Below are 19,260 nucleotides of genomic sequence, written 5' to 3'. Positions count from 1 at the left end.
GGAGGTGACGATGAACGCAGGCCACGGGACCCTTTCAGGACGGCTCTCTGCACAAAGAGGCTTTTGCCGAGTCTCGAACAGCACGGTAGTTACAGCAAGGCAGAGCACGTACCTGCAGCGCTCTCTTGCAGCCTTCAGAAGATGGGAGCGCAGCGGTGGGCCTGGCTGGAGGAGCTGGCTCCTGCCTGCTTGCCTCCTTCGTCCTGGGGGAGCTGCCTGGACATGGTGGGAGCAGACTGCAAAGAGACACCAGGAGGAGTCGGCGTGAGCGTGGGGCAGGTGGGTGCCCCATGCTCTCCGTCTGCTATCAAAGCTCCCCAGGCTGGCAGAAGAAGCGGTGGAGGTGGGACCCTTTCCCATGGCAAGGGGGGGCCTTTCCTGAGCCCCATCAGATGGATGGGAGAGGACTGCACCTCAGGTCTGCTGTAGGAGCAAGCAAAGTAACGTGGGGTGCACTCAACCTCCGCTGCCTTCCCCACTAAGGGGTCTGCGATGGGGCACACAAGCTCGTAAAAACCGTGGGGCACGTGTCAGGGACCTTCCCGAGTCCCTACAGCCGGAGTCTCCAAAGGGGATGTCTCTCCTACGTGGGCGCAAGAGTGCCTCTCATCCCTTCCCACAAGGGTCTCACCTGGCAGAAGGCTTCTTCTCCGTGTCTTGCTGCCTGGTGCCCGGCCCCTGGTTTGGCAGCGCGGGGAGGGAATACTTCACCCGCCTCTGCAGCAGCTTGTCAGGCACCTGGCTTCCCTCTGTACCTGGGAAAGGAGGAAGCTCTTCAGAGCAGCCCCGTGGGGAGTGCGTTTGAACCGGGCTCTGGACAGCAGGGACCCCTTCCCGTACCTCTTCTGACCCTGTGCTTTTCTGCAACCTTCTTGTGCCAGGTGGAGAAAGCCTTGGACGCCGATCTGCTGATCACCAGGAGCTGAAACCTGGAACGCGAATGATGACACAGGCTTGAAGAACGGTGACCTCCTACCCTCTGCAGCTTGCCAGCACTAATCCTCCCGACTGTCGTGCGAGGCGTCGCATCCCTTTTCCTTTGTGGCCCTGCACAGGTTTTATCGGCAATCTCCCCCAACCCAACGCTGCCTCACCACGTGCAGTTGGTTCTCTCTGATGGGAAGGACAACAGGCTGGGCGTGAGAAACACGATCACGATGCCGGGTCGCTCCAGGAGAATACACGCGTAGTGCCAGCTCAGCATTAGTTAACCAGAAACCAGTCGCGTCACAACTGATCCCTGACTCGATGCCAAATGTCAAGCCCTGACAACGCGTGCTCCTGAGCAGGAGCTGGGAAGCCGCCCGCTCGGCCGGTCAAGGGCTGCAGAGGAAAAGCACTCACCTCGGGAACGCGTGGGCAGCAGCAGCCTGCATCTCCTGAGCGGCGGCGGTCGCTCCACCGGAGACAGCTGCCCCTGGCCTCCACAGCCTCTGCAAAGTGACACAGAGCTGTTAGAAGGTTTCCAAGGCAGTTTCCTCTTGGCTCCCAAAGGAAGCAGACCTGTCTCCCACTCCAAAAGCTCTCTGCCAAATCCTCCTCCATCAGCGTTAGCCCTTGCTCTGCTCTGGAGAAGCTGCACAGCCAACACTGAGGCCGCGCAATAAGACCGCTGGGCTTTTTGTAGGGCAAGGACCCAGAAGAAACTGCCTTTGCTAACGGAGAAGTCAGCGGGGGCAAGCACGGGGAAAGGTGTTTGACTGTCCTGCCACGTCCAGGCTGGCCAACGGCGACCGGGTTGCTCACCCTTCATTAGGCTTCCCAAAGACACGGAAGCAGCCCTCAAAACCTCCAGCAACTTACAGTGCGAAGCAGCGCAATCCGGCTGGCCTTGCTCTCCAGCCCTGTGACGCAGTCAGAATAGAACCGCATGCACAGGAGGTCGTCTTTGCAGGACAGGACACCAATGTCCTTGAAGGCGAAGGAGAGGCGCTGCCCGTTCTTCAGTTGGGAAGAGTACAAGAGGATGGTCTCTTGCACGCAGTCCTTCACCACGTGCCGTGGGAAGGAGGTGGCTCGCGACAGCCGCTTGTAGTTCAGCGGCTTGATCTTGACATTGCCTGCGAGGAGGAGGAACGTGGTCACTGTCACAGCAGGCCAAATTTCCACCTAAGATTCATAACAAAATGCCAGAGGGAAGGGCGCTCACAGAAACAGCCCTTGGGGAGCGGTTAGTTTTGGGGGAGCTCAAGCCACCCCCTGACCTTTAGAGGCAGTTCTCTACTTCTCCCAGCCCTTCCCAAAGAGCCGAGAGCACACATTCCCCCCCCCAGACATGGAGGGGGAAAGCGGAGGGTGGCCGCTGCTTTCTCACCGGGGATAACCACTGTGGGGAACGCGAGCTCCTGCAGGCATAACACATCAAGCTCCAGTCGGAAGATGGGTCTTCGAACCACATACACCTCTTCTCTGCCCTGGAATTGCTCTTGGACCATAGCGAAGGTCCCGAGTCCTGCGACCAGGACGCCCTGCCCGGGAAAAAGACAAAAAGGCTGATGAGCGAGTACTTCAGAGATGGGAAAAGTGAAAGCTTAGGAAAAGGCCCGTGTTCTCCATTTGTTTTCTTGCCCTCCTCAAAATATTTGCTAACATGCCTTGGCTAGAGAAGATCCCAGGCAATTCCAGCACAGGGAGGGAATACCCCTGGGACTGATTCCCAGCGATTATCCTTGGCATGGCACCAGCATAATCGCCTGCCTCTCTGCTCGGTCTCTCCGCTCTGACCACAGCGAAGGGTGAAGCCCTACCGCATGCTGAATGCTTTCTCAGACTAGATCTGGACTTGGTTGCTCTCCTGGTTGACCAAGAAGCCGCTCTGGGCACACGGGCTTGCCTCGGTGTGCCGCCACGATGCTCAGGGAGGGATCGCTTCCCGGGGTCCAGGCCCTCCGGGGCAAAGGGGGACCAAGACGCCAGCCCACCTTGTCCTGCTTCAGCTGTCCCAGGATGTACGCAGACACAGCATCCCAAATAGCCACAACCTCTGGAAAGCAAAGGAAAGAGGTGTCGGGCTCCGGGCCAGCCAGCTCACAGCCTCTCGGCCAGCTCCTCGCCCAGGGGTTGACAGATGCCGGTGTCCGCAAACAGCCCCAGACAAACGCGGCCACGGCTGCGGAGCTGGGCTGTGCCCCAATTTCCGACTGCCAGCCTTACTCTGCTCCCGGGGCAGGGCTGGGGTAGAAACGGGGATGTGGGAAGGGCTCAGGACCGGGGCTGTGGCCATCTAACCCCCAGAAAGCCTTGGCACCCCAGAGCCCAGGACGTGATCTGCCAGCCTGGTGGCACAAGGGGGTCCCACGAGGAGGACGAGAGGTTCTCCCAGAGGAGTCTTGTTCAAGGGAAAGGGCTGATTTACAGCACAGGCATTTCCAGCCGGCTCGCGAGAGCCCTGTGGGAGCCGTAGCTGTCCCCCCCAGCCCCCGGGACGCAGGAGCCCTTTTCATCCCAGAGCCAGAACCCCACGAGGGGCCAGCTCCCAGGGAAAGCGGGCCCTGGATGGCCCCCCTCGCAAGGGGACGGAGCCATTCCCATGGGAGCCTCGGGGCTCCGGGCAGCACCAGGACCTGGTTGCCACATCGTCCCCCGAGTCCAGTGGGACCCCCAGGCAGGGCTCTCGCAGCAGCCCCCAGCCCTGTCCAGTCACCCCCACAGCCCGGCAGCTGCAGCTTTTTCCAGAGGCCAGCCCCGGTGCGACCCCTCGGGAAGGAATTCCCAAACCCCTTACCCTTGGTGGAGAGCTGCAGGAGCGTGGGGAACAAGCTGCTGAGCTCCAAGCTGATGGCCACGGTGCAGCAGCCCTCCATCGCGCCTGCCGCTTGCCCTCCGCTCAGGGAAAGGGATGCTCTTCGCAGCTCCTCGCCCAAAACTCCTCTCCGACGTGCCCCTGCTCCTCTGCCGGTCACAACGGGTCCCCCCAGCGCAGCCCCGCTGCCTCCCGATCCCGCTCCTGGCTGTGGAGCAGCTCCGAAGGGCAGCAGTGGGGAGCCCCTGAGCAGTGCCCAGCAGCGCCCAAGCCTCGCTGGGAAGTGCCGGCAGCGCTGGGGAGACCTCCCTGGGATGCGGGGCAGCCCCCTGTGACATCAGCCCGCATCCTCTGAAGGTGCATTATGGCGCCAGCAGGGAGCCGGCGCAGCTGGGGAGAGAGGAGATGGATTTCCCTTCTTGTCCTGGGAAGCACTCACCCCCGTTCTCTCCGAGTTGCTCCGGTAGAGCTTGCCGTTACCTGTGCTGGGAATCGTTAGGATTAATCGCCTGGCTCTAGCACTAGAAGCTAAAGCAGTTGAAGCCTCAGGCCGCAAGAGCTGAGCCAGAGTCAACTTTTTGATAAAGCTAATGCTGCTAACACACACCTAGCTGAAACTGGCAGATGCGAGCAGAATGAAGACGACCAAGGCAACGATTCCAAGAGAACGAGGTAACTTCAGAAGAATGCCAGCCCAGTGTGGAATAATTGCTGGAGGTGACTTATTGATATGTCCCCCCGCCTCTCTTAAGGGAAGGTGAACCTCCAGGGTGGAATACAGTGGATATGCAAGGAATCTGTTCCATAATAATTCCCTAAGCAACATAACCTGCAACCTTAGATGTCAGCAACACGAGGGGAGCTTGGTGTGCTGACTCTGAGAAACAACACGGAGGGCGGAGCAGAGCGGAGACGCCGCGGCCACGCTCTGCGAAATCACCGCAGGGATGGGGAACCGGAACCATAGGAACAGCAATGGAAGGCCCCTGCACTAAATCCACTGAAGCAACGAGGTGAAACAACGGGGTTCTGTCAACGCTGTTGTCTTACTTCTGATTTATATCATAAGTGCCCAGTTCTGGAGTACTGACATGGAACTTTGCTCATTATAATAGCAAAACACACCTCTGTCCCAAAAGCTACCCGCCTCTAAGGTGCAACTACCCCTCGCTGAGCATGCGCTCTGAATTTTCTGTAGCGTACACCTTTAAAAGTAAAGCGAGGAGATTTTACACCAATCATAATAAAGGTATGTATGACTAGAGTCACTCAAGCTCCACCTAAAAATAAGAAAATAGTATAAAAGGGCTTAAGAGAGGAGGAACGCTGGGGAAGATACCACCATAGGCAAGTTGGGAGGACATTGCTGACTTCTGGGATCAGTCGAGGGGCTGAACGTCTCTTCCCCCCCTGTTGCGGACACATATTTAGCTAACGGTCGCAAGAGCATTCCAGACGCCTTTAGAAGGCCTTGAACAGAATAAACAAGAAGACAAAAAAAAAGAAAGATGCCAGTTAGAAGAACACAGGTGCGCATTCCACGATAAAGGGAACTTGGCACGAAGAACCTCAATTCGGCAGTTTATCTTGACCCATTAGACTGAGACAAGTTTCGCGCGTTTTAGTTAGTATAACCAATTGTGTCCTATGTTTATGCGCATGTACAGAGTTAGTATAACCAATTATATTTTAGCTTATGGCGCGTGGACAGCTGATGTTTAGCTTGACAAGGTATATAAGCACGCTATTTGGGCAATAAAGGGAGAGCAACTTTAACCGTATCGGTGTCCTGTTGTTACTCGGCTCACGTCTCCAGATGGTTCCCTGCTACACCCCCCCACCATGGACATGCCTACTGGGTGAGATTCGGACCCTCAGTTATACCGAGTGCTTCCCCGGGAAACTCAGAAATCTCTGTAGAGTTTTTCCATAATTTAGCGTGCTTGTAGTCAACGGCGTTATTATTTGCACGTGCTTTGCAGACAGTGTACCTACCACCGGCAATCCAAAAGAACCTGTACTCCTGTTGCTTTAATAAACTGTACTATTCATTAAAATCTAGCCGTGATAGCTCGTTGAACGTGACTAAACTGAAAGTACAGTCCACTATTAGTGCATCTGTAATCATGATAGTTCAATATATCGAACGTGGCCGCACTTAGAGTGCTGAATTGGGCATCACTCTGAATCTAAGCCTGGCCACCCCCAGCCCCTCTGATATCTGAGGACAAGCTGGAACGCAAGGGGGTTTATTTTCTGCCAAACTTCGTTACGCTTTAACGCAACAGTCACCTTGTCACCATCACTGTGTCACAGTCACCGTGTCTCCTTGTCACCATCACCAGCACTGTGTCACCATCTCCGGCACCATGGCACCATCGCTGTGTCACCGTCACCATGTCACCATCACAGTCACCGTGTAACCATCGCTGTGTCACCGTCACCATCACCATCGCTGTGTCACCGTCACCATGTCACCATCGCAATGTCACCGACCCCACCATGCGGTACTTGGCCCTCTGGGAATGGGCACACCATCAGTGTCAGTGTGTCACCATCACCATCCTGCTGATGGATGGCGGCACTGTCACCGTGCCACCGTCACCACGTCACTGTCACCATCACCACTCCGCAGTACTCGCCATGCTGTCATATGGTGCCACCCAGTGCCCTCCCAGTGCCCCTCCGGTACTCCCCCACTGCTCCCAGTGACCCCCATCCCCCTCAGTCTCAACACCCCCGACCCCCGTTGACCCCCCCGTCCACTGCCACGCAGGTGCTGGAGCGGCAGTTTGCAGAGCAGTGGCGGGGGGGTTGCGGCGCTGCCAGTTCGAGCATGGCTGGGGGCTGGTGCGGAGCTCCTACGGGCAGGACGTGGCCTGGGGGGTGTCCCTGCTGCAAGGTGGGGGGGAGGGGGGGGATGGGGACAGGGATGGGACGGGGACACATGGGGGGGCCCTACGGCAAGGCAGGATTTGACCGTCCTCTCTCCAGCGCTGAGGCAGGCATCGGCAAAGCACGGTGCTTGCCCCTGCATCAGCACCTTCATCTCACTCACAGGTGGGGATACAGCACTCACCTTCCGGCACCAGGAATTGTCAGATAGGCGGAACGATCCCCCCGTCCATCCAGCGCTGCAATAAAGAATGCCTGCTTTCTAAAACTCCAAAACTGAGCCTTAGAGCGTTTCTGAAGTGCTGACTTAACAGTAACAGTGTCAGTTAATCCCAGGAGCCACAGGCCCTGTACCTGCTGCCATCGCCTCCTCTCCATCAACTGTTTTCCAGTCTCTTCCACCTCACCCCAGCTCAGATACTCAGGGCTGACTGGGGGCTGGCGACCCTCGGGGCAGCCGCAGGAACCGCTCCGACCTTGGTTGTGGGGTTGTCCCTGGGGCTGAGCACTCGGGCCCAGGGCTGGCGACCACGGAAGGGCCCGTGGGCCGTGAGGAATCCAGGTCCCCCCCAGACCCGTCCACGCTGGGAGATACCTGCCCCTGCGCCTGGTCCTGGTCTTATCCCTATCCCTATCCCTATCCCTATCCCTATCCCCCTGCTCGCCCCGGCTGCCCCCAGCCCCTCTCTCCTCCATTTCTCCTCAGGCTGCTCAGCCTCCCGCCCCTTCTCTCTGTGACTGACAGGCCGCCTCCGGCTCCGCTGATTGGCTCAGCTGTGGCCAATGGCGCAGCTGTTGCCAGGCCGGCAGGGGCAGCCGAGGCCTCTCCTCACAGAGCTGCCCCCCGCCGCTGGCGAAGATGGACGGATGGATCCACGCAGTGACGTCCGTGGCTTTTTCTGGGAATGCTGTCCCGGAGCCCAGCCAGAACTAGGGCCGTGCCTTCCCCACCCCGCTCTTCCCCCGCCTTGTTAGGTCTCCTTGCTGCCACCAGCTGGTTCCCAAGGCTGGGCCCGGTCCGCTCTCCTGGAAGGCCGGGCTGTGGTCTTGGCTTTTCGCCCTGCTCCCTCCCCTCGGCATCCTCAGCTCCACCACCTCAGGGTCACTGCAGCCAAGGCTGCTGCTGACTCAAATCCCCAACCGGTTCCTCCTTGTTCACCAGCGCCAGGTCCAGCAGAGCACCTTTCCTTCTGGGTTCCTCCATCTCCTCTGGGTTCCTCCATCTCCTTCTTGGTTCCTCCATCACCCGTGCCAGCAACTGCACTCTAGAAGCCTCCTAGATTGCCTGAGCCCTGCTGGACTGTCCTTCCAGCAGGTACCAGGGTGGTTCAGGTCCCCCACGAGGACCAGGGCCTGTGAACGTGAGGCTTCCTTCTTCACTTGTTTGAAGAAGGCCTCGTCAACATCTTCCTCCTGAACAGGAGGTCTCTAGCAGATCCCTGCTAACACGGCAGCCACCTTGGTCTGTCTGCTGACCCTGACCCACAGGCTGGCTCCTGTCCCACCCCAAGCAGGAGGCAACTCCACCTCCTCGCCTTCCCGGCCGGTCCTTTCCGACGAGCCCGCGTCCGTCCACCGCAGCCCTCCCACGGTGCCATCTACCCACCACACCTCCGTGGTCCCAGCGTGGTCACAGCCCTGTCATCCCACGCAGATTCTGGCCCTGCCAGTGGTTCTCCACGCTGCGTGCGGGAGCGTGCAGGCACTTCAGGGAAGCACCAGCTGTGCTGCTTTCCCCGGGAAGGGGACGAGAGCCTCCTCCATCGTGCTGCCTCTGTGTTGGGATGTGCGGGAGAGGGGCCGCACGTGTTCGCGCTGTGGGGTATGCGTGGACTTTACTCCCTCCTGCCCCTACGAGCTGTTCTGGGATCACGCACGGGGCGGGGGTGTAACCCCTTTAGACCATCACCAGGCACAGACCAGTCAGTCCAGCTGGGAACAGCCCCAGAGCTCTTTATTTTGTATTTTTAGGTGGATCTGAGAAGCTGAGAAGCCTCCCAGCCCCCTTTTGCTAACAGCCGCTGTTACAGCCGCCGCCTCCGGCACCTTCTCCTCCGCTGCGGTACCAGCATCGTGTGCTAGGGAGGAAGAAAGCAAGCCTGTGACCGTGTGGACAGGGAGAAGGCAGAGAAATCCTGCAGGCGTCGCTCAGGCCACCAGTGATGGGATCTGCTTGCGACGAAGCCTCAAGCTGTCGATGAAGAGGGGGAGACCCCTGATGCCCAAGGCCATGAGAAGGGCCCAGGTGCAGCTGATGAGCCTGGGGCTGAGTCAAGTGGGGCAGAGACGCTGGGGGTCCCGTACAGGGGTCCCCCTCGGGGCAAGGTGTCTTGGGGCAGGACTCTGCGAGGGAAGGACGTGCTCTCTGGTTTGGAACGGGGAGAGGCAGCCATCGGAGGGATCCCTCTGTCTTCAGCCAGGACTTTCACGTCCCACATGGAAAGCCAACTCCAGGTGCCCAGGCAGCCCCCTTGGCTGTCAGGGAGGTCCAGCCCAAAGCCAGCCTCCAGAACCTGCTTCTGTCTCACCAGGGGTGTCAGAGAAATGCCCTCTTTCCCCCAGGGCTGCCCTCGGTGGAGGGATGGGCCTCGCAGCTGGGGAAGCACCATCCCTCTTTGGAGATAGTTACCAGGGGAGCTGCCTCTGCTGCTCCAGCTTCCGCCGGTTGTTCTCGGTGACGTGCCTGAAGATGGTCCTCCGTCCTTGATGCGGCTCCAGCCTTCTGAGGACCTGGGCCGCTCGTGGGGAAAGGTGGCTGCAACAACAGGGAAACGTCATCCCTCAGCCTCTGCCGGAGACCCCGTCTGCCTCTGCCCTCGCACAGCCCCTGCACCCACCCAGTGCCGCGTGTGCTCAGCCCTTCACCCTGCGGTGAGCTTTGGGTCTTAGCTGCGGGGGTAACCCAGGTCATGCCCGCGTTAGGAGACGTCGGAAGGTGTCCTACGCAACCCCAGGACGCAGGGACGGGGGACCCGGACATCCCTGCGGGGTCACGGCCGCTCGAGTGCCCCCAGGCTGCGGCCGGAGCCGGCGCACACTTACTCGGGCTGGAGTCTCTCCAGCTGGGCGGCTGCTGCCATCTCCTCTGCTGGGAGAGGGTTTTCAGCCTTCCTCCACCTCCCGCCGACCTCCTTTCTCCTGGGCTGGCCTGGAGGGTGGGGAGCCCGAATGCCTCCAGTGCCGAGCGCCTGCCGAGGAGGAGACGCTCTCAGCAAACCAGACGGCAAAGAGAGGTGCCGTTTCCCAGAGGACCTCTCAAAAGGAGCCTGCAGCGGGACCTGGGAGCCGGGAGGCTCAGCACCAGCGTGCCCGTCATCGCGGCTGACGGCTGCTTTTGCCCCTCGGGTCCTGCTGCCAACCTCTCCCTCACGGGGATGAGCGGGCAAACCCCTGCCCTGCGGCCGGGTGTCAGTCCCGCTCCCACCCCCCTGGAGACCTGCCGCCCCGACGGAGAGGGCCGCTGCTGCTCTCAGCGGTGTCAATCGCTGCCCCGTACCTGGGGCGGTTGTCGGTCCTCCCCTGCAGACCAGGCCTCCCACGCCGCCCATTCTGCCTTTGCTTGCTGTCGCCGCTCTTCCCACCGGGTCTTCACTCGCTCCCACTCTGCAGACAGCTGCCAGACCTCCTGGAGGGGACAGAAGCGCAGCAGCAGGCAGGATTAGTCCCAGCTCCCGGCGGGGCTTCCTGCGGGTCTGACCCGTGTCGGTGCCCCTTGCCTCAGCCGGTCGGTCGGCAGCGCTTTGCCCCTAACAGATCAGGGGCCGTGGAGTCACGCCAGGCTCCTCAACTCACGGCAAACACAGCGGAGTGACCAAAGACCTCCACTGTCAACGACCTAGAAAGGACTTGTACGTTTTCCATAGCCCCCGGCCAGAAGAAGAAGTGTTTCATGACAACCCGGGGGCAACAGCAGGCGGGAAGGGTGTGCAGCACCTTCCTTTTCCTGAAGAAGATCCGAAGGAGGTGACGATGAACGCAGGCCACGGGACCCTTTCAGGACGGCTCTCTGCACAAAGAGGCTTTTGCCGAGTCTCGAACAGCACGGTAGTTACAGCAAGGCAGAGCACGTACCTGCAGCGCTCTCTTGCAGCCTTCAGAAGACGGGAGCGCAGCGGTGGGCCTGGCTGGAGGAGCTGGCTCCTGCCTGCTTGCCTCCTTCGTCCTGGGGGAGCTGCCTGGACATGGTGGGAGCAGACTGCAAAGAGACACCAGGAGGAGTCGGCGTGAGCGTGGGGCAGGTGGGTGCCCCATGCTCTCCGTCTGCTATCAAAGCTCCCCAGGCTGGCAGAAGAAGCGGTGGAGGTGGGACCCTTTCCCATGGCAAGGGGGGGCCTTTCCTGAGCCCCATCAGATGGATGGGAGAGGACTGCACCTCAGGTCTGCTGTAGGAGCAAGCAAAGTAACGTGGGGTGCACTCAACCTCCGCTGCCTTCCCCACTAAGGGGTCTGCGATGGGGCACACAAGCTCGTAAAAACCGTGGGGCACGTGTCAGGGACCTTCCCGAGTCCCTACAGCCGGAGTCTCCAAAGGGGATGTCTCTCCTACGTGGGCGCAAGAGTGCCTCTCATCCCTTCCCACAAGGGTCTCACCTGGCAGAAGGCTTCTTCTCCGTGTCTTGCTGCCTGGTGCCCGGCCCCTGGTTTGGCAGCGCGGGGAGGGAATACTTCACCCGCCTCTGCAGCAGCTTGTCAGGCACCTGGCTTCCCTCTGTACCTGGGAAAGGAGGAAGCTCTTCAGAGCAGCCCCGTGGGGAGTGCGTTTGAACCGGGCTCTGGACAGCAGGGACCCCTTCCCGTACCTCTTCTGACCCTGTGCTTTTCTGCAACCTTCTTGTGCCAGGTGGAGAAAGCCTTGGACGCCGATCTGCTGATCACCAGGAGCTGAAACCTGGAACGCGAATGATGACACAGGCTTGAAGAACGGTGACCTCCTACCCTCTGCAGCTTGCCAGCACTAATCCTCCCGACTGTCGTGCGAGGCGTCGCATCCCTTTTCCTTTGTGGCCCTGCACAGGTTTTATCGGCAATCTCCCCCAACCCAACGCTGCCTCACCACGTGCAGTTGGTTCTCTCTGATGGGAAGGACAACAGGCTGGGCGTGAGAAACACGATCACGATGCCGGGTCGCTCCAGGAGAATACACGCGTAGTGCCAGCTCAGCATTAGTTAACCAGAAACCAGTCGCGTCACAACTGATCCCTGACTCGATGCCAAATGTCAAGCCCTGACAACGCGTGCTCCTGAGCAGGAGCTGGGAAGCCGCCCGCTCGGCCGGTCAAGGGCTGCAGAGGAAAAGCACTCACCTCGGGAACGCGTGGGCAGCAGCAGCCTGCATCTCCTGAGCGGCGGCGGTCGCTCCACCGGAGACAGCTGCCCCTGGCCTCCACAGCCTCTGCAAAGTGACACAGAGCTGTTAGAAGGTTTCCAAGGCAGTTTCCTCTTGGCTCCCAAAGGAAGCAGACCTGTCTCCCACTCCAAAAGCTCTCTGCCAAATCCTCCTCCATCAGCGTTAGCCCTTGCTCTGCTCTGGAGAAGCTGCACAGCCAACACTGAGGCCGCGCAATAAGACCGCTGGGCTTTTTGTAGGGCAAGGACCCAGAAGAAACTGCCTTTGCTAACGGAGAAGTCAGCGGGGGCAAGCACGGGGAAAGGTGTTTGACTGTCCTGCCACGTCCAGGCTGGCCAACGGCGACCGGGTTGCTCACCCTTCATTAGGCTTCCCAAAGACACGGAAGCAGCCCTCAAAACCTCCAGCAACTTACAGTGCGAAGCAGCGCAATCCGGCTGGCCTTGCTCTCCAGCCCTGTGACGCAGTCAGAATAGAACCGCATGCACAGGAGGTCGTCTTTGCAGGACAGGACACCAATGTCCTTGAAGGCGAAGGAGAGGCGCTGCCCGTTCTTCAGTTGGGAAGAGTACAAGAGGATGGTCTCTTGCACGCAGTCCTTCACCACGTGCCGTGGGAAGGAGGTGGCTCGCGACAGCCGCTTGTAGTTCAGCGGCTTGATCTTGACATTGCCTGCGAGGAGGAGGAACGTGGTCACTGTCACAGCAGGCCAAATTTCCACCTAAGATTCATAACAAAATGCCAGAGGGAAGGGCGCTCACAGAAACAGCCCTTGGGGAGCGGTTAGTTTTGGGGGAGCTCAAGCCACCCCCTGACCTTTAGAGGCAGTTCTCTACTTCTCCCAGCCCTTCCCAAAGAGCCGAGAGCACACATTCCCCCCCCCAGACATGGAGGGGGAAAGCGGAGGGTGGCCGCTGCTTTCTCACCGGGGATAACCACTGTGGGGAACGCGAGCTCCTGCAGGCATAACACATCAAGCTCCAGTCGGAAGATGGGTCTTCGAACCACATACACCTCTTCTCTGCCCTGGAATTGCTCTTGGACCATAGCGAAGGTCCCGAGTCCTGCGACCAGGACGCCCTGCCCGGGAAAAAGACAAAAAGGCTGATGAGCGAGTACTTCAGAGATGGGAAAAGTGAAAGCTTAGGAAAAGGCCCGTGTTCTCCATTTGTTTTCTTGCCCTCCTCAAAATATTTGCTAACATGCCTTGGCTAGAGAAGATCCCAGGCAATTCCAGCACAGGGAGGGAATACCCCTGGGACTGATTCCCAGCGATTATCCTTGGCATGGCACCAGCATAATCGCCTGCCTCTCTGCTCGGTCTCTCCGCTCTGACCACAGCGAAGGGTGAAGCCCTACCGCATGCTGAATGCTTTCTCAGACTAGATCTGGACTTGGTTGCTCTCCTGGTTGACCAAGAAGCCGCTCTGGGCACACGGGCTTGCCTCGGTGTGCCGCCACGATGCTCAGGGAGGGATCGCTTCCCGGGGTCCAGGCCCTCCGGGGCAAAGGGGGACCAAGACGCCAGCCCACCTTGTCCTGCTTCAGCTGTCCCAGGATGTACGCAGACACAGCATCCCAAATAGCCACAACCTCTGGAAAGCAAAGGAAAGAGGTGTCGGGCTCCGGGCCAGCCAGCTCACAGCCTCTCGGCCAGCTCCTCGCCCAGGGGTTGACAGATGCCGGTGTCCGCAAACAGCCCCAGACAAACGCGGCCACGGCTGCGGAGCTGGGCTGTGCCCCAATTTCCGACTGCCAGCCTTACTCTGCTCCCGGGGCAGGGCTGGGGTAGAAACGGGGATGTGGGAAGGGCTCAGGACCGGGGCTGTGGCCATCTAACCCCCAGAAAGCCTTGGCACCCCAGAGCCCAGGACGTGATCTGCCAGCCTGGTGGCACAAGGGGGTCCCACGAGGAGGACGAGAGGTTCTCCCAGAGGAGTCTTGTTCAAGGGAAAGGGCTGATTTACAGCACAGGCATTTCCAGCCGGCTCGCGAGAGCCCTGTGGGAGCCGTAGCTGTCCCCCCCAGCCCCCGGGACGCAGGAGCCCTTTTCATCCCAGAGCCAGAACCCCACGAGGGGCCAGCTCCCAGGGAAAGCGGGCCCTGGATGGCCCCCCTCGCAAGGGGACGGAGCCATTCCCATGGGAGCCTCGGGGCTCCGGGCAGCACCAGGACCTGGTTGCCACATCGTCCCCCGAGTCCAGTGGGACCCCCAGGCAGGGCTCTCGCAGCAGCCCCCAGCCCTGTCCAGTCACCCCCACAGCCCGGCAGCTGCAGCTTTTTCCAGAGGCCAGCCCCGGTGCGACCCCTCGGGAAGGAATTCCCAAACCCCTTACCCTTGGTGGAGAGCTGCAGGAGCGTGGGGAACAAGCTGCTGAGCTCCAAGCTGATGGCCACGGTGCAGCAGCCCTCCATCGCGCCTGCCGCTTGCCCTCCGCTCAGGGAAAGGGATGCTCTTCGCAGCTCCTCGCCCAAAACTCCTCTCCGACGTGCCCCTGCTCCTCTGCCGGTCACAACGGGTCCCCCCAGCGCAGCCCCGCTGCCTCCCGATCCCGCTCCTGGCTGTGGAGCAGCTCCGAAGGGCAGCAGTGGGGAGCCCCTGAGCAGTGCCCAGCAGCGCCCAAGCCTCGCTGGGAAGTGCCGGCAGCGCTGGGGAGACCTCCCTGGGATGCGGGGCAGCCCCCTGTGACATCAGCCCGCATCCTCTGAAGGTGCATTATGGCGCCAGCAGGGAGCCGGCGCAGCTGGGGAGAGAGGAGATGGATTTCCCTTCTTGTCCTGGGAAGCACTCACCCCCGTTCTCTCCGAGTTGCTCCGGTAGAGCTTGCCGTTACCTGTGCTGGGAATCGTTAGGATTAATCGCCTGGCTCTAGCACTAGAAGCTAAAGCAGTTGAAGCCTCAGGCCGCAAGAGCTGAGCCAGAGTCAACTTTTTGATAAAGCTAATGCTGCTAACACACACCTAGCTGAAACTGGCAGATGCGAGCAGAATGAAGACGACCAAGGCAACGATTCCAAGAGAACGAGGTAACTTCAGAAGAATGCCAGCCCAGTGTGGAATAATTGCTGGAGGTGACTTATTGATATGTCCCCCCGCCTCTCTTAAGGGAAGGTGAACCTCCAGGGTGGAATACAGTGGATATGCAAGGAATCTGTTCCATAATAATTCCCTAAGCAACATAACCTGCAACCTTAGATGTCAGCAACACGAGGGGAGCTTGGTGTGCTGACTCTGAGAAACAACACGGAGGGCGGAGCAGAGCGGAGACGCCGCGGCCACGCTCTGCGAAATCACCGCAGGGATGGGGAACCGGAACCATAGGAACAGCAATGGAAGGCCCCTGCACTAAATCCACTGAAGCAACGAGGTGAAACAACGGGGTTCTGTCAACGCTGTTGTCTTACTTCTGATTTATATCATAAGTGCCCAGTTCTGGAGTACTGACATGGAACTTTGCTCATTATAATAGCAAAACACACCTCTGTCCCAAAAGCTACCCGCCTCTAAGGTGCAACTACCCCTCGCTGAGCATGCGCTCTGAATTTTCTGTAGCGTACACCTTTAAAAGTAAAGCGAGGAGATTTTACACCAATCATAATAAAGGTATGTATGACTAGAGTCACTCAAGCTCCACCTAAAAATAAGAAAATAGTATAAAAGGGCTTAAGAGAGGAGGAACGCTGGGGAAGATACCACCATAGGCAAGTTGGGAGGACATTGCTGACTTCTGGGATCAGTCGAGGGGCTGAACGTCTCTTCCCCCCCTGTTGCGGACACATATTTAGCTAACGGTCGCAAGAGCATTCCAGACGCCTTTAGAAGGCCTTGAACAGAATAAACAAGAAGACAAAAAAAAAGAAAGATGCCAGTTAGAAGAACACAGGTGCGCATTCCACGATAAAGGGAACTTGGCACGAAGAACCTCAATTCGGCAGTTTATCTTGACCCATTAGACTGAGACAAGTTTCGCGCGTTTTAGTTAGTATAACCAATTGTGTCCTATGTTTATGCGCATGTACAGAGTTAGTATAACCAATTATATTTTAGCTTATGGCGCGTGGACAGCTGATGTTTAGCTTGACAAGGTATATAAGCACGCTATTTGGGCAATAAAGGGAGAGCAACTTTAACCGTATCGGTGTCCTGTTGTTACTCGGCTCACGTCTCCAGATGGTTCCCTGCTACACCCCCCCACCATGGACATGCCTACTGGGTGAGATTCGGACCCTCAGTTATACCGAGTGCTTCCCCGGGAAACTCAGAAATCTCTGTAGAGTTTTTCCATAATTTAGCGTGCTTGTAGTCAACGGCGTTATTATTTGCACGTGCTTTGCAGACAGTGTACCTACCACCGGCAATCCAAAAGAACCTGTACTCCTGTTGCTTTAATAAACTGTACTATTCATTAAAATCTAGCCGTGATAGCTCGTTGAACGTGACTAAACTGAAAGTACAGTCCACTATTAGTGCATCTGTAATCATGATAGTTCAATATATCGAACGTGGCCGCACTTAGAGTGCTGAATTGGGCATCACTCTGAATCTAAGCCTGGCCACCCCCAGCCCCTCTGATATCTGAGGACAAGCTGGAACGCAAGGGGGTTTATTTTCTGCCAAACTTCGTTACGCTTTAACGCAACAGTCACCTTGTCACCATCACTGTGTCACAGTCACCGTGTCTCCTTGTCACCATCACCAGCACTGTGTCACCATCTCCGGCACCATGGCACCATCGCTGTGTCACCGTCACCATGTCACCATCACAGTCACCGTGTAACCATCGCTGTGTCACCGTCACCATCACCATCGCTGTGTCACCGTCACCATGTCACCATCGCAATGTCACCGACCCCACCATGCGGTACTTGGCCCTCTGGGAATGGGCACACCATCAGTGTCAGTGTGTCACCATCACCATCCTGCTGATGGATGGCGGCACTGTCACCGTGCCACCGTCACCACGTCACTGTCACCATCACCACTCCGCAGTACTCGCCATGCTGTCATATGGTGCCACCCAGTGCCCTCCCAGTGCCCCTCCGGTACTCCCCCACTGCTCCCAGTGACCCCCATCCCCCTCAGTCTCAACACCCCCGACCCCCGTTGACCCCCCCGTCCACTGCCACGCAGGTGCTGGAGCGGCAGTTTGCAGAGCAGTGGCGGGGGGGTTGCGGCGCTGCCAGTTCGAGCATGGCTGGGGGCTGGTGCGGAGCTCCTACGGGCAGGACGTGGCCTGGGGGGTGTCCCTGCTGCAAGGTGGGGGGGAGGGGGGGGATGGGGACAGGGATGGGACGGGGACACATGGGGGGGCCCTACGGCAAGGCAGGATTTGACCGTCCTCTCTCCAGCGCTGAGGCAGGCATCGGCAAAGCACGGTGCTTGCCCCTGCATCAGCACCTTCATCTCACTCACAGGTGGGGATACAGCACTCACCTTCCGGCACCAGGAATTGTCAGATAGGCGGAACGATCCCCCCGTCCATCCAGCGCTGCAATAAAGAATGCCTGCTTTCTAAAACTCCAAAACTGAGCCTTAGAGCGTTTCTGAAGTGCTGACTTAACAGTAACAGTGTCAGTTAATCCCAGGAGCCACAGGCCCTGTACCTGCTGCCATCGCCTCCTCTCCATCAACTGTTTTCCAGTCTCTTCCACCTCACCCCAGCTCAGATACTCAGGGCTGACTGGGGGCTGGCGACCCTCGGGGCAGCCGCAGGAACCGCTCCGACCTTGGTTGTGGGGTTGTCCCTGGGGCTGAGCACTCGGGCCCAGGGCTGGCGACCACGGAAGGGCCCGTGGGCCGTGAGGAATCCAGGTCCCCCCCAGACCCGTCCACGCTGGGAGATACCTGCCCCTGCGCCTGGTCCTGGTCTTATCCTTATCCCTATCCCTATCCCTATCCCTATCCCTATCCCTATCCCTATCCCTATCCCCCTGCTCGCCCCGGCTGCCCCCAGCCCCTCTCTCCTCCATTTCTCCTCAGGCTGCTCAGCCTCCCGCCCCTTCTCTCTGTGACTGACAGGCCGCCTCCGGCTCCGCTGATTGGCTCAGCTGTGGCCAATGGCGCAGCTGTTGCCAGGCCGGCAGGGGCAGCCGAGGCCTCTCCTCACAGAGCTGCCCCCCGCCGCTGGCGAAGATGGACGGATGGATCCACGCAGTGACGTCCGTGGCTTTTTCTGGGAATGCTGTCCCGGAGCCCAGCCAGAACTAGGGCCGTGCCTTCCCCACCCCGCTCTTCCCCCGCCTTGTTAGGTCTCCTTGCTGCCACCAGCTGGTTCCCAAGGCTGGGCCCGGTCCGCTCTCCTGGAAGGCCGGGCTGTGGTCTTGGCTTTTCGCCCTGCTCCCTCCCCTCGGCATCCTCAGCTCCACCACCTCAGGGTCACTGCAGCCAAGGCTGCTGCTGACTCAAATCCCCAACCGGTTCCTCCTTGTTCACCAGCGCCAGGTCCAGCAGAGCACCTTTCCTTCTGGGTTCCTCCATCTCCTCTGGGTTCCTCCATCTCCTTCTTGGTTCCTCCATCACCCGTGCCAGCAACTGCACTCTAGAAGCCTCCTAGATTGCCTGAGCCCTGCTGGACTGTCCTTCCAGCAGGTACCAGGGTGGTTCAGGTCCCCCACGAGGACCAGGGCCTGTGAACGTGAGGCTTCCTTCTTCACTTGTTTGAAGAAGGCCTCGTCAACATCTTCCTCCTGAACAGGAGGTCTCTAGCAGATCCCTGCTAACACGGCAGCCACCTTGGTCTGTCTGCTGACCCTGACCCACAGGCTGGCTCCTGTCCCACCCCAAGCAGGAGGCAACTCCACCTCCTCGCCTTCCCGGCCGGTCCTTTCCGACGAGCCCGCGTCCGTCCACCGCAGCCCTCCCACGGTGCCATCTACCCACCACACCTCCGTGGTCCCAGCGTGGTCACAGCCCTGTCATCCCACGCAGATTCTGGCCCTGCCAGTGGTTCTCCACGCTGCGTGCGGGAGCGTGCAGGCACTTCAGGGAAGCACCAGCTGTGCTGCTTTCCCCGGGAAGGGGACGAGAGCCTCCTCCATCGTGCTGCCTCTGTGTTGGGATGTGCGGGAGAGGGGCCGCACGTGTTCGCGCTGTGGGGTATGCGTGGACTTTACTCCCTCCTGCCCCTACGAGCTGTTCTGGGATCACGCACGGGGCGGGGGTGTAACCCCTTTAGACCATCACCAGGCACAGACCAGTCAGTCCAGCTGGGAACAGCCCCAGAGCTCTTTATTTTGTATTTTTAGGTGGATCTGAGAAGCTGAGAAGCCTCCCAGCC

General features: G+C 59.1%; 2 protein-coding genes across 2 annotated transcripts; both read right to left on the bottom strand.

Moving 5' to 3' along the window:
* Positions 1-27: 27 nt before the first annotated feature.
* Positions 28-5,052, bottom strand: LOC128137650 (coiled-coil domain-containing protein 81-like). The gene is made up of 8 exons (XM_052778770.1): positions 3,725-5,052; positions 2,922-2,983; positions 2,315-2,468; positions 1,804-2,060; positions 1,345-1,433; positions 841-929; positions 632-755; positions 28-236 (listed from the first exon to the last, which is right to left on the bottom strand). Exons 1-8 carry the CDS (start codon positions 3,801-3,803, stop codon positions 35-37), a joined length of 1,056 nt encoding a protein of 351 aa, XP_052634730.1. The 5' UTR covers positions 3,804-5,052; the 3' UTR covers positions 28-34.
* Positions 5,053-8,648: 3,596 nt separating this feature from the next.
* LOC128137872 (coiled-coil domain-containing protein 81-like) lies at positions 8,649-15,648 on the bottom strand. Its single transcript, XM_052779107.1, has 12 exons — positions 14,321-15,648; positions 13,518-13,579; positions 12,911-13,064; positions 12,400-12,656; positions 11,941-12,029; positions 11,437-11,525; positions 11,228-11,351; positions 10,709-10,832; positions 10,134-10,262; positions 9,680-9,825; positions 9,267-9,392; positions 8,649-8,715 (listed from the first exon to the last, which is right to left on the bottom strand). The coding sequence occupies exons 1-12, from the start codon at positions 14,397-14,399 to the stop codon at positions 8,649-8,651; spliced, it is 1,446 nt and encodes a 481-aa protein (XP_052635067.1). The 5' UTR covers positions 14,400-15,648.
* Between the last annotated feature and the right edge of the window lie 3,612 nt (positions 15,649-19,260).

The sequence above is a fragment of the Harpia harpyja genome, chromosome Z (genome assembly GCF_026419915.1).
Source record: "Harpia harpyja isolate bHarHar1 chromosome Z, bHarHar1 primary haplotype, whole genome shotgun sequence".
In the NCBI taxonomy this organism is placed as follows: domain Eukaryota; kingdom Metazoa; phylum Chordata; class Aves; order Accipitriformes; family Accipitridae; genus Harpia; species Harpia harpyja.
Note: the sequence above shows the minus strand (reverse complement) of the source record. Positions and strands in the feature narration are given on the sequence as shown.

What these genes read in the sequence shown, in the direction of transcription:
- LOC128137650 (XM_052778770.1), bottom strand. Translation starts at nt 3,803, where the DNA reads ATGGAGGGCTGCTGCACCGTGGCCATCAGCTTGGAGCTCAGCAGCTTG. An exon ending in GGATTGCGCTGCTTCGCACT is followed by an intron (nt 1,434 to 1,803) that starts GTAAGTTGCTGG and finishes GTCACTTTGCAG; the next exon opens with AGGCTGTGGAGGCCAGGGGC. An exon ending in GAGAAGAAGCCTTCTGCCAG is followed by an intron (nt 237 to 631) that starts GTGAGACCCTTG and finishes GTCTCTTTGCAG; the next exon opens with TCTGCTCCCACCATGTCCAG.
- LOC128137872 (XM_052779107.1), bottom strand. Translation starts at nt 14,399, where the DNA reads ATGGAGGGCTGCTGCACCGTGGCCATCAGCTTGGAGCTCAGCAGCTTG. An exon ending in GAGAAGAAGCCTTCTGCCAG is followed by an intron (nt 10,833 to 11,227) that starts GTGAGACCCTTG and finishes GTCTCTTTGCAG; the next exon opens with TCTGCTCCCACCATGTCCAG. An exon ending in GCTGCAAGAGAGCGCTGCAG is followed by an intron (nt 10,263 to 10,708) that starts GTACGTGCTCTG and finishes TGTCCCCTCCAG; the next exon opens with GAGGTCTGGCAGCTGTCTGC.